This window comes from Gastrolobium bilobum, unplaced genomic scaffold (assembly GCF_033153095.1).
Source record: "Gastrolobium bilobum isolate Gb01-03AN ecotype WA unplaced genomic scaffold, APGP_CSIRO_Gbil_v1 utg16143, whole genome shotgun sequence".
Taxonomy (NCBI): Eukaryota; Viridiplantae; Streptophyta; class Magnoliopsida; order Fabales; family Fabaceae; genus Gastrolobium; species Gastrolobium bilobum.
Genome location: NW_026897537.1, coordinates 206149 through 217797, shown reverse-complemented (window position 1 = coordinate 217797; position 11649 = coordinate 206149). Strand labels below are relative to the sequence as shown.

General features: G+C 31.7%; 1 protein-coding gene across 1 annotated transcript; it reads right to left on the bottom strand.

The window, feature by feature from the left end:
- Window positions 1-3846: 3846 nt before the first annotated feature.
- On the bottom strand, window positions 3847-10071 carry LOC133307811 (uncharacterized). Its single transcript, XM_061508370.1, has 9 exons — window positions 9732-10071; window positions 8478-8524; window positions 8279-8381; window positions 7992-8078; window positions 6927-7010; window positions 6393-6446; window positions 5067-5147; window positions 4302-4347; window positions 3847-4189 (listed from the first exon to the last, which is right to left on the bottom strand). Exons 1-9 carry the CDS (start codon window positions 9972-9974, stop codon window positions 4119-4121), a joined length of 816 nt encoding a protein of 271 aa, XP_061364354.1. The 5' UTR covers window positions 9975-10071; the 3' UTR covers window positions 3847-4118.
- Between the last annotated feature and the right edge of the window lie 1578 nt (window positions 10072-11649).

Here is an 11649-nt window from a genome sequence, read left to right as displayed (position 1 = left end):
TGGGAAATCCAAAAAGAATTGCAAGCAAGGAGACCAAAATGACCCTGATGTTTGGGAAAACTACAAAAACTAAAATCATATTTTTCTAATTTTATTTTAGTCAAGGGTTGTTGTGGTAATTTAACCATATTTTTCCACCTATATTTTACCTTCAACCAAGTATAGACTTAGCAAACTAAAATCGATTTTTCCAGTAATATTTCGGCCTACCAAACAATTTGTTTTAAATTTTTCTACCAAACTCAGTTTCCCACTATATTCTTAGTAATTTTTTTCTGATAAAAAAAAATTTCTTCTCTACCGAACACCCCATAAAAGTAAAGAGATTTCTAAAGTGTTATTTTGTTTTTTTGTTTGGGTTTGTTTTTTTTAGCTTTCACGAGAAAAAGAGGGGTTCATTGTAGGATTTTGCAATTTTTTAGTCTTTCTAGACTTATGTCCCTTTACAGTTTATTTTTCTGTTATACTTTTTTTTTCCTTCCCTTTTTATCATATAGAGTATAGAAAATTATTTTTTCAATATTAATCCATTCCAAAGGCAACGAATAATTTTTCAATATTTGTGTTCAAATGTACCGTATCAAAATAAATAAAAATATGGGCGGCTATTCTGCCTTCTTCAAAAAGGAAAATATTTTTCGGGGTTGATATGAATGGCTACAACGAAACTGCAATCTTAAGGTGGAAAGTACAGGTACGATCTCATGGACTACACTTTTTATTGTTGGCTGCTGGATGATATGACAATGACGTAATTCAGTTGCACACGGCCAACTAGCCATTCTTTTTCTTCACTTGCATTTCGATGTGATTGATAATCCGCAACAAGGGTGCGATGTGTTTGTAAAGGACACCTCTTTTCCTGTCCAGCATACTATTATTTGGCTTCCTCCTCTGAAAGAATTTATTAAATTAAACATAGATGGAGCTTCTAGGGGAAATTCAGGAGTCGCTGCTTGTGGTGGGGTGTGCGAGACTCAAGTGGAGAGGTGGATTTTCTTAACGAATTGGTACTTGTTTAGCATGGAATGCAGAACTGTGGGGTGTTCTGAAAGGGCTCTAGGTGACTTAGAGTAAGAGTGTCAGGAAACTAATCATCGAAAGCGACTCAAGCGCGTTGCTTACTAGGCATGATGAGAAAGCTCGTGAGTCATCTTTGGTGACTCGGATTCGAGCAATGATCAATTGTAACTGGCAAGTTCACTTTATTCATGTGCTGAGGGAGGCCAATTGTTGCGCCGACTACCTGGCGAACCTCCTATTAGACCATCCGGATATGGATGATGATCTTGTCTTCTTAGATTCTCCTCCTGAGTTACTCTTGTTTTTGTTTGCGGACTTCTCAACCACTCCTCGAGTGGTGTCAGTTGATTCTTTTCCTTTTGTTTTTTTTTTTAACTTTTTTGCATGTATAAAAAAATAGACAAATGATATTTTTGTAAAAAAATTTCAGCATATACAAGATTTTAATGCTTCTAGAGAAATATATTATAAACTCTCATCCAATTTGCTCTTTATCTATTGTTAGTTTATTCTTGAATGATTTTTAAGGAATTGTCAAAATATTTGTTGGTGTTCAGATTCACCAAGTGCTAACTCATTTGTTTTGTCTAGAATCATTGGAAGCAATTTAGTTGACTCTTTAGACTTGTGAGTGAATAATAATTATGATGATATATTTTATGATTGTTATAATTTTTCAAATTTTATTGTATCATTATTGTTTAAAACATGTGCATGGGAAACAAATATTTGATATTGTGATTTTTTATATAATAATATCATATTTATGATTTGTGATATTTATGACTATTTTGAAAATATTGGATAAAGTTTGAATGTAATTATTTGATTTAAAAGTTTGAGATTCAAGCATTTTACTTAACCTTGGAAATAGATTTATACAAATCAAAAATTGATTTGTTAAGCATTTTGTAGAAGAGGGATGTTCCAGTTTTATGCTTTCCTGTTAGCTGCACTCAACGATAATGTGCAGGAATAGACAGGAGCCTACCATTCAAGTGTTGGTTATCTATTTTCAAGATAATTTTTTTCTTTTCTTTAAAGGGGAAAATACTTTTCTATTGCTGTAGAAATATTTTTCCCTACAACTAACTTAAAAAAAATTGTAAAAAAAAAATTCTTTAATTTAAAAAAAAAAAAAAATATGATGGACCCCACTTTTTGTGTGTGTGCTGCACATTCCCAATTTCTGCACTAATAAACCCTTCTTTAAAATGTTTTTACAATATTACTATTATTATTAGGAAAAAGTTCAAAATCTCCCATGTGGTTTAATCTTTTATCATTTATTTTCCTAAGGTTTTTTTAATCCAAGTTCACTTTTAATACCATTAAAATTTGAACTAACTTACTCATTTTGCCTACATCAAAAGCATTAATTAATCTATCATAAAACTTTGAGAAGAAATTATCTTCTTTATATATAAAACTTAAAAGATGAACAAGAAAAATGGGGGAGGGGGGTACTAGAAAATAAAAACAAGATTGTACACACTTACCACTCTTTTTATTGTTAATGATAATTATGTTTATTTGAAAAATTACCTCGAAGCCTTTTCCAGGTCTTCTTGATCAATCTATCACTCTAAACGTTTTATAGCAATAAAGACATTGGTGAATATATATGTATGCTTGTTCTAATTTAATTGTTTAGCATGGGAGAATCTTAGACGCGAGTATTATAAAAATATATTCTTACATGATACATTAAATCATTTAACTCGAGCATATAAAAAGTAATGATTAATAAAAGCTCGTTGAAAAGATCCTAATTCTAAGCATTTGTGAAAATCAAACAATGGAAAATAATACTAACAACAATAATAATAGAAACAAAGTTTTTAGTTTTAGCTATTGTTCCATATCATAACTATTTGTATGAGCTGTCATGTGTGGTAGTGGGAGCTGACTGCATATGATACATATCCACGCTAAGGTGGAAAAAGACACTCGCAGAGTATAGAAAGATGTTATTTCATTTGGACCATGAATGAGATCTCCAAAAGAGTTTATTTCATTTACTATGTCTCAATGAGTTCCGAAAGATGTTAAACATTTTTTAACACCTTTTTTTAGTTATTTTCTGACTTACAAGAAAATTGTTAAATATTTTTTTTATAGTATTTTTGTCTCTCTTATTTTTATTTTTATTTTAAGTTACCCAACCCTAATTACCTCTTTGAAGAGAGTTGGCTCCCTCCGGTATCCCCACAAGTTTCGACTCTTTGAGCCGGCTATGGAACTAATCCGGAGTGCGGGGTCAGTGATGTCTCTCTCTTATTCAAAAACTCTGTTTATTATAAAAAATTTAAAACACTTTTTTAATTAGAAAGTATTTTTTTCATACAAGAAACAGTTAACAAACCGCCCAACTTTCTTAGCAAATCAAACTTGTCCTTCGTGCAACTCCATAGCAACACCAAAATAATCGTCCAACTTTACACGAATGACTTTTTTACATTAGACTCCAAAAAACAGTGAACTATAATTACAAATAAAAATAGACTTTTATAAAAGCAAGCACCAAAATCTCAAACATGTAGCATATACAACTCATTTTGGTTGTGCTAAGTCATAAAAGTAATTCGGAGAGAGGAAAGAAGTTTAAATCCCGTGTAAAGGGGGAGGGGGGGTTATATATCTAAAACCCAATATGTTGTCACTATCAAATTGCCAAATCCAAACATAACTACGTTATTGTAGATTCAAAAGATAAAGCCAACATCTGAAACACTCGCCCTCATAAATTGTGCATCTAACGACAATTTTTTTCATTTTTAATTGTCTACGACATACCAAGAAACTGGCGTCAGAAAGCCTGAATTGAGAAATCCCATGTTTCAAACTATAAAAAACGAGTGGCCAAGCAAGTTTTAGTTTTGTTCAAATCTAAAATAAAGTAAATAGTGTGGTCCTCAAAGGCTAGGCTCTTTCTTTCAAATTTCTATTCTTTTTCTTTCAATCTGTATCAAAATTTACACTTGATACAGTAGCTCGAAATCTTTGAATTTAATAATTTAACATATTTCAAAGGTCCTAAGTCATGATGATTAACTACAGCAACATGGAAGTATAGGATAAAATGGTTATGAACTTCATGAAGGAGACGCATTGGGGTCTGTATTGGAGATAAGTCGAACCTCATATAAATCGTTTTCGCTCTTCCCTGCATCCAAATATTATGTCAGAATGCATTCATTCATGTCATACAGATTCTGTGGCTTTTTAATTCTTAAGTATTAGCATATAAGCAGAATCGGATGAATTTTCAGACTCACCAACTTCAGCTGTAATTCCTGGCCCAAAGAATGAAGTAAATTTAGCCTAAACACAAAATCGAAGATTGGGAAATAGTTAGCACCTAATTAAAACTCCAGAGGATCTTAGAATTGCAGTGACTAGGAAATGGATTGATTAAATTCCAAAAGCAGTAGCCCTCTAAGGTTAAAGTTTTCTGTCTGCCTATAATGCAGTTATGAATAGGATTAACACCAGTAACCTGAAGAGCATATTTTATTGTTTGAGAATTGTTTTATGCAATTACGGAGCTCGGAGATTAATAATCATATTATTTTGCACAATGAGCTAGTTTTGTAGGTCAGCTCAAATACTTTGAAACACTTTAGCATAAAATTTTTGGAGTAAGGTTTTGAAGAAATTTGCTGTTTGAAGTGATTTGGTGCTTTGGTTAGAGGGGAATGCTTGAGCTTCCAACTAACAATTCTTATCATTGCAAAAGTTGTGGATAAGGATTGTCAATAGGATTTTTTTTGTTCAAAATACAATGCAAAATGAGATTTTGGTAGTGGTATTTCTGTCTTTTGCCTCTACTATTCTGCAATTCCATGAATTCATTTTAAACTCCACCCCCCATCTTTCCCTCCCGGAAAAAAAAAAAAAAAAAAAAAATACAAGATTGGAAGGGCGATCAAGTTTCTAGCAGTTTTAGATCCATTAGTCCCATTATCTTCACGAACATAGCAAATGGAATACAAGATGCAAGTAATTTAAAGTACATGCTCCAAGAAAGCAAAGTTGAATACCTGTCTCCGTTCAAAATCTGACAGCTGCAGAGCCTTGGCCTCGAAAACCAAGACTAAACAGTATTTACCCTCTTGTGTGACCTAAGATATGGCCACATTATGAGACAGGATCAATAAGGAATGACCGTAGAGTCTAATCAACAAAAAAGATCATCTAACTAATATGCAATAGCATCTCAGATCAACACAGATTGCTGCATGAGAAATATTAACAGGCTTTCGTTTCAGAAGTATTATGGAATCCCTTATATTTATAGAATATTAGAATAAAAGGTTTCTTGTGTTAATGAAGAAACACTTGAGTAAACAAAATGGCTTAGGCCAGTTCTACTTAAACGAGAAGGCAATATTGAGGGGAACCAATCTTAAGACAAAGAATAACTGCTGATTTGTTGGAAAGGTTTTAATAGAAATTTCTTTAAAAAATAATTTACATGTAAAATAGTAAATTCATTATAAAAGATGAAACGATTAATGGAAAAGATAGAAGTATTATGGAATTTCGTTTCAGAAGTATTATGGAATCCCTTATATTTATAGTATATTAGAATAAAAGGTTTCTTGTGTTAATGAAGAAACACTTGAGTAAACAAAATGGCTTAGGCCAGTTCTACTTAAAAATAATGAAATGATTAATGGAAAAGAGTACCAAAGGTGTTGAATTAATAAAGCATTAAAACAAGTTCTATTCTGGACTTCAAATCAACTGAGATGAATGTCAGGTGGAATAAAATCGCCTTTAAACGCCCCAAATACACTTAGAGTGAACTAATCAAAGAATTACTAGAAGATTTCATACTTTGAGCCAATGCAAACACTTAAGACAACCCGAAAAGACTTTGACAACACAAAAGGTATTTAGATGCACCTCGCTGTGCTCAAAGACAACACAGGTGATTGAGTTTACTTAAATGAATCTTATGAAAGGGTGTAACTTAGATGGTTGAGGTGGGTAGGGATAAGGGTAGAGGTTATAGGCTCAAGTTGTGGTAAGACTCCATGATATACCAACAAATGATAGAACAAATGAAGTTAAAGCAGACAAATAACATAAAGGTAATTTTAAATTATATATATAGTGATAGAATGAGAACAAAATATGAAAATTAAAATATGGTGTATTTAAAGCAGTTCAGCAGACAGATAGAGGGAGAATGTGTGTGCCATAAATGTACTTTTAACTTTTCTTAAAAAAGAAAATGAGATATACATTATTATTTTCTTTTTTGGTATTTCCAAGTGATCTAGTAAGTGCGATGAAAAAAGTTCAGAAGGAAACTTCTATAATAGTACTGATTAATGAATTAATGCAAATTGACAACATACTTCTTCGCGAATCATTTGTAGAACAGGTGCACTTCTTCTTGGTATTCCTCCTCCCTGAAACATAAAGCAGATAAAATGATGTCAGAAATGAAGAGTACATCACAGGCTGCAGAAGAAGAAAGAGTAGCCCACTTGCAACAAGGGCATATATTGGTAACCTCAGTATTTAGCTAATGATGCTGGTATGGATGAAGGTATGAGAAATTATTAATAAAGATTCCTTTTGCCCCTGTACAGAACCAAATCATCCTAAATTTAAGCTATTGGGTGCAGGCTTGGAAATGGGTTTTATTTTTAACAGCCCCACAGAACAAATTGTCAAAACTTGACCTGGGTTCAGGTATCACTTTGAGGTCCATTTAAAGCACATGTAAAAAGGAGAACCAATTGTTACTCTTATGTTATCTCCCCAGTTTTTAGGCTCTCCTGAGTCCTGAAAACCTTATATTTTATTCCTCAAAATATGAAAATGGAGAAATAGATAATACAAAAAATACAATTAAGTACCTAAAAGATAATTCACTAATAACATACTTGACCATACTGGAATATCCGTTTCAATGCCTCATCCAAATGCTGCTCGTCACCATATCGATATCTGGTAACATCATTCTTCACCTATGAAAGCAAAAAAGGCCACTTAACATATCAAATTAATTTTCAAAACCATCTAGATTAGATATACTAGCAGGGAGTACGTATGAGTGATTACAGGAAAGATTGAATCTAACAGCAATAGACGAAAAATCATTATGTGATTCTATTCTGTAATATAAAATACCATGAAAATACTGTCAAATCATAATTAAAAAAAAAATCATTTTGAAAATCATGGAGGGAGTTGATCTTGAATGCATAAAAGTGTATATTTCCTTGAATGAACTAATTTCGCTTAGTAGATGTAGAGCATTTCTAAGGTTTGGATTTTCAATATATGAATCCCGGTAAAAATTAAAAAACGAGTTGAATCTGGGTTAAACCCTGCAACCTAAAATTGATCTGCAATTTATCCATCTACTTTTAATTGTGTATAAATGGATTGACTTGTATAAAAGGCAAATCCCGGTGTACAAGGCTTCCCGACTTGCGATGGTAGGGGTGAAGGTTGATTGTATACAGCCTTACTCTTTTAATTTTGTAAAAACTATGTTAGCCAATTTACCTGTTAACCCTTTTAGAATTTACATTAAAAAACACCATTTTACCTTGGAAATTACAAAAGTTAATGAAGAAAGATGCCAAAATTGGCAATTTTAACCCTTGATATAAATAGACAATACCTAGACATTACATTATTTGCTTTCTTCAGTTTCCTAATCTTGATTGCTCTTAGATAAATGGGTGAAAAGGGAAATGTTAGGCATCTTGAATTTGATTTGCTTAATGGGCAATGTCAAGGTTATCCCTTTAATAAGTCGGTATTGCCATGGTATAATTATTATAAAACAATGAAACCACCTTCAACGAGAGAGATCAGAAAAATAAATAGCATATTTCTAATTACTTGAACTGAAAAAAAAAAAAAAGGAACCCCATGACATAAAACACTTAAAATGACACCATATACGGCAATAAGAATTGAGTCTATGATGAGATTACCTGTTTAAGAATTGGAGTTGCACATTTTTCCTGCAAGCTTTGAGCATCTGAGTATGTGAGGCATGGGACTGGCTTCAGTTCTGCATACTGCAAATAAGAAGGTCGAATGGCAAAAATATGAAGCATTATACATAGAGTGCCTGACCCACAGGTGCATCCATTAAAACACCAATGCACAAAACCATGAACATTAGGGAGGGGAACTTCCGACATGATTCTTTTACACAACATAGTTACGATGAATGTCCGTCTTATAACTTAATTCACATTAATAAAACTTTCTTCACCTTGAGTGCCATGCCAATAATTGCAAGAGGGAAGCCATATGTTAACATTATAGCTGACCATCCAGATCCAGGGAGAACATTAAAATATGCACCAAAACCATAGCTGTATATTTGAAACAAAAGAACAACATAAGAAACACAAGCACTTGATATATTATACGATATAAATGCAGAAGGTGAAAAAGAAAATAAAACTCACGACAAGAGTGACACTCCAACACCTAGACCAACCACACCAAATGAAACCTGAAATCATTAAACAACATCCTCATAATAAATAACCCAACAAGAAGTTACAAAATTTTATGCAGAGAGGGCAAGAAAAGGATAACTGTATGAAGCATTGAATCAGCAAGCTGAGTGAGATGAACCAGAACTAAAAGTTGCAACAGTAGATAAGAGTTCCCTCAATGAGAAGGAGAATATTAACAGACATTTCACCTATTATTCACTACCAAATTTCATTTATCACGAGACACTTAAAAAGAGAACAATTCTTGAAATATGTGTAGTACATATCATAATTAATTCAACAAAGCAAATCCATTCATAGTTTCAGACTATAGTACATATCATAAATAATTCAACATTCCATTTCTTGCTTCTCTGAGCAAAACCAGTGTTGATTAAATACTTCACAAAATACTAGTATATAAAATGCAAAGAGCAACAATTACTGAAATCCACACTTGTCTGATAAACTATTTACTATTTGTTCCGGATTTGTAACATGAGCCTAGTTGAGCTCAAATAAAGCCCATACCCGGATGAGTTTAACCGATAAGTATTAGTACTTATACTCGAAACCGTATAGGAGCCCAGAATGTGGCCTTGACCTGCGTTTTAGTGGCACACGTGGACCCTATCACGATCTTAGTAATGGCACTAAGGATAACTACCCACGATGATTATAACCGTTAGCAATATCATATATAAGGATCCTAAAAGGTTAATAAGGACACATTACACACAAGAGATTAACCTATTAATTGCATTCGTACCCTCTCAAAAAATAAATAAATAACAATAATAATTTTCTTAATTTGGATTCTCTCATGTCATTAAAATAACATGAGAAAAATCCTAGTAGAAAGAGAAAGACACACAGTAACTTTTAAAATAACCAATTTCTTTAACACTTTTTTCCCCTAATATTTTCTCCAATTATTAAGTAAAATTTTATGCTGACCCTACTTTTTATTACTATCGTTAACATCAAATTTTACCTAATAATAATAATAAAACAACATAAAACATCAATAAAAAGTTTAAAAGGTAGTATAATCTTCCCCATAATACAATTTTTTAAAAAATGCTTAAAAGAATAATAAAACAACATGTTGCTAACATTTCTCTTATCCTCTAATGGTAATAGATTATTATAATAAAAAAAGCTAGGGTTTTCGGTCAGGTCCGGTCCAATAAGAAAAAAGAAAAAACCGGGTTGAGAGACCTTAGCAAGAGAGAAACCATCGTCAGGAACGAGTGTGTTATTGTTGGTGGTGGTGGTGGTGGTTGTGGTGGAAGAATCAGCAGCTCTAGGAGTGAGACTCAATTTGGAACCATGTGGTTTCAGGAAAAGCTTCGCGTTCGATTGGAGGTGAACCAAAACGGGTCGTGGCCGAGTTGAGTTGGTGAGTTGTGGAAGAAGATACAGAAACCGGTCACCGGAGCAGACGGTGGCTCCGCCTCGCATCGCTTTTCACAGAAATGGCTCTCTTCGTGAATTGTTGTGAGTGAGTGAGAGAACGCGCACACAGAGAATGAGCACATAAACACAAAAACAGAAACAGACTATAGAGAAAGAGAAAATAGGGTAGTTGCTCCTCAACCGTCAAATTTTGGATTACGTGTCCTTATTCATTATCTTTCACATTTATCCTTTTTTTTTTTTTAGTACATATCTTTTTCGAATATACAAAATAAATATAAATGAATAAATTCAAATTAATCTTCTACTATTTATTTTAATGATTTCATATTTTTTAAATAAAAATTATTTTATTTTTTTAATACGTTTTTTTCCAATTTCCCAACCAGTTAATAAATCACCCACCTCAAAATTATTTTCTTTCTTCTCAAACTAAACTCAGCAATGTTTTCACTTGTTAGAGACAAGTTGCGAGATGTATAAAAAAAAAAAAAAACAGAGAGAGAGAGAAAAGTTGCGAGTTTTTGTTTTTAAAAAAAGTAAAAGTACTTTGTACCAAAAGAAAGCAAAATTTGAAGAAAAAAATTGCATTTAGCATTGTATTTGTGTTTTTTCACAGCCGATAAGCATGTGGATCATCGTAATTTTGAGTCTGTGTTCTAGTTATGTAATTTTTAAAAATGGGAAGGATTATATTTCTAAAAAAATTTGTTTATAAACTCCATTATCTATTCTCGGAAGTACATTAGGTACTTTCGAGAGTACATAGTGTAATTTATAAAAAATATTTATAAACAGATTTTTTCCTTTTAAAAATTTATAGAGAGAATTTTATCGCTTTTATATCTTACCTAATTTTTTTTTTAAGATTATACTCTAGTAATTTTATAGGTTTTTTATTGACTATTCTAAAGTTTGAGATGGATTCAGAATCAAGATTTTAAACTCTTCACAAATATATTACAAGTGAAAAAATAAAAGAAAAATATTTTCAATAGAAAGTGCACTAAATACTTTTGTGCAGATAACTTCAAAGTTCAGTCAAATTGTTCCAAAAATGTAATTTATCGTTTAAGAATATGAACGATTATACTTATTATCATTTTAGTTTTATTAGTCTTATTATGTATTTGAATATTGTTGGATTAATTTAAAATTAACGATTGAAAAAGAAAAAACATTAACTACAGTTAATTTTAAATTGATCAAATAGTAACCAAATAACTAGTAAGAATAATAAAGTTAAAATAATGGTAAGTATAATTTTCTCCTTTAAAATAATAATAGAAAATAAGATTGTACAAATATACTATCAAACCAACAAATTTTGGGTCATGATAAATTTTTTTCGCAACTACTTTTGCATAAAATCATAATTTGGTAGTACAAAGGCTCTTTCTTGGACAACATTTCCTTTAGCAAGTAAAAGAGAACTACTCAACCAGTTGTAACATCAAAATTGGATTGACAAAGGATCAAGTTAACATGCTTTGATATTTCGATATATTTTTCTTCCTTTCCCTTTATCTTCACTTTCAATTTACACATTACCAAAAATAATGTATGGTCCAATTTATAGTACTCGAATCATACTAATCGGATAATAAATAAACTAATTAAAAAAAAGGGGGGTTTATATTGATAACAACATTATAATAACCCAGCATTACTAAACAAGGAATCATTACTCAAGTGACTACATCTAATAAAATGTGTTTAG

Bases quoted from the DNA above. Each gene is read 5' to 3' on its own strand.
- LOC133307811 (XM_061508370.1), bottom strand. From the start codon at position 9,974: ATGCGAGGCGGAGCCACCGTCTGCTCCGGTGACCGGTTTCTGTATCTT. The intron at 8,525-9,731 runs GTCTCTCAACCC...TAATGATTTCAG, and splicing joins ATGGTTTCTCTCTTGCTAAG to GTTTCATTTGGTGTGGTTGG. The intron at 4,190-4,301 runs GTGAGTCTGAAA...ATTTGGATGCAG, and splicing joins AGGAATTACAGCTGAAGTTG to GGAAGAGCGAAAACGATTTA.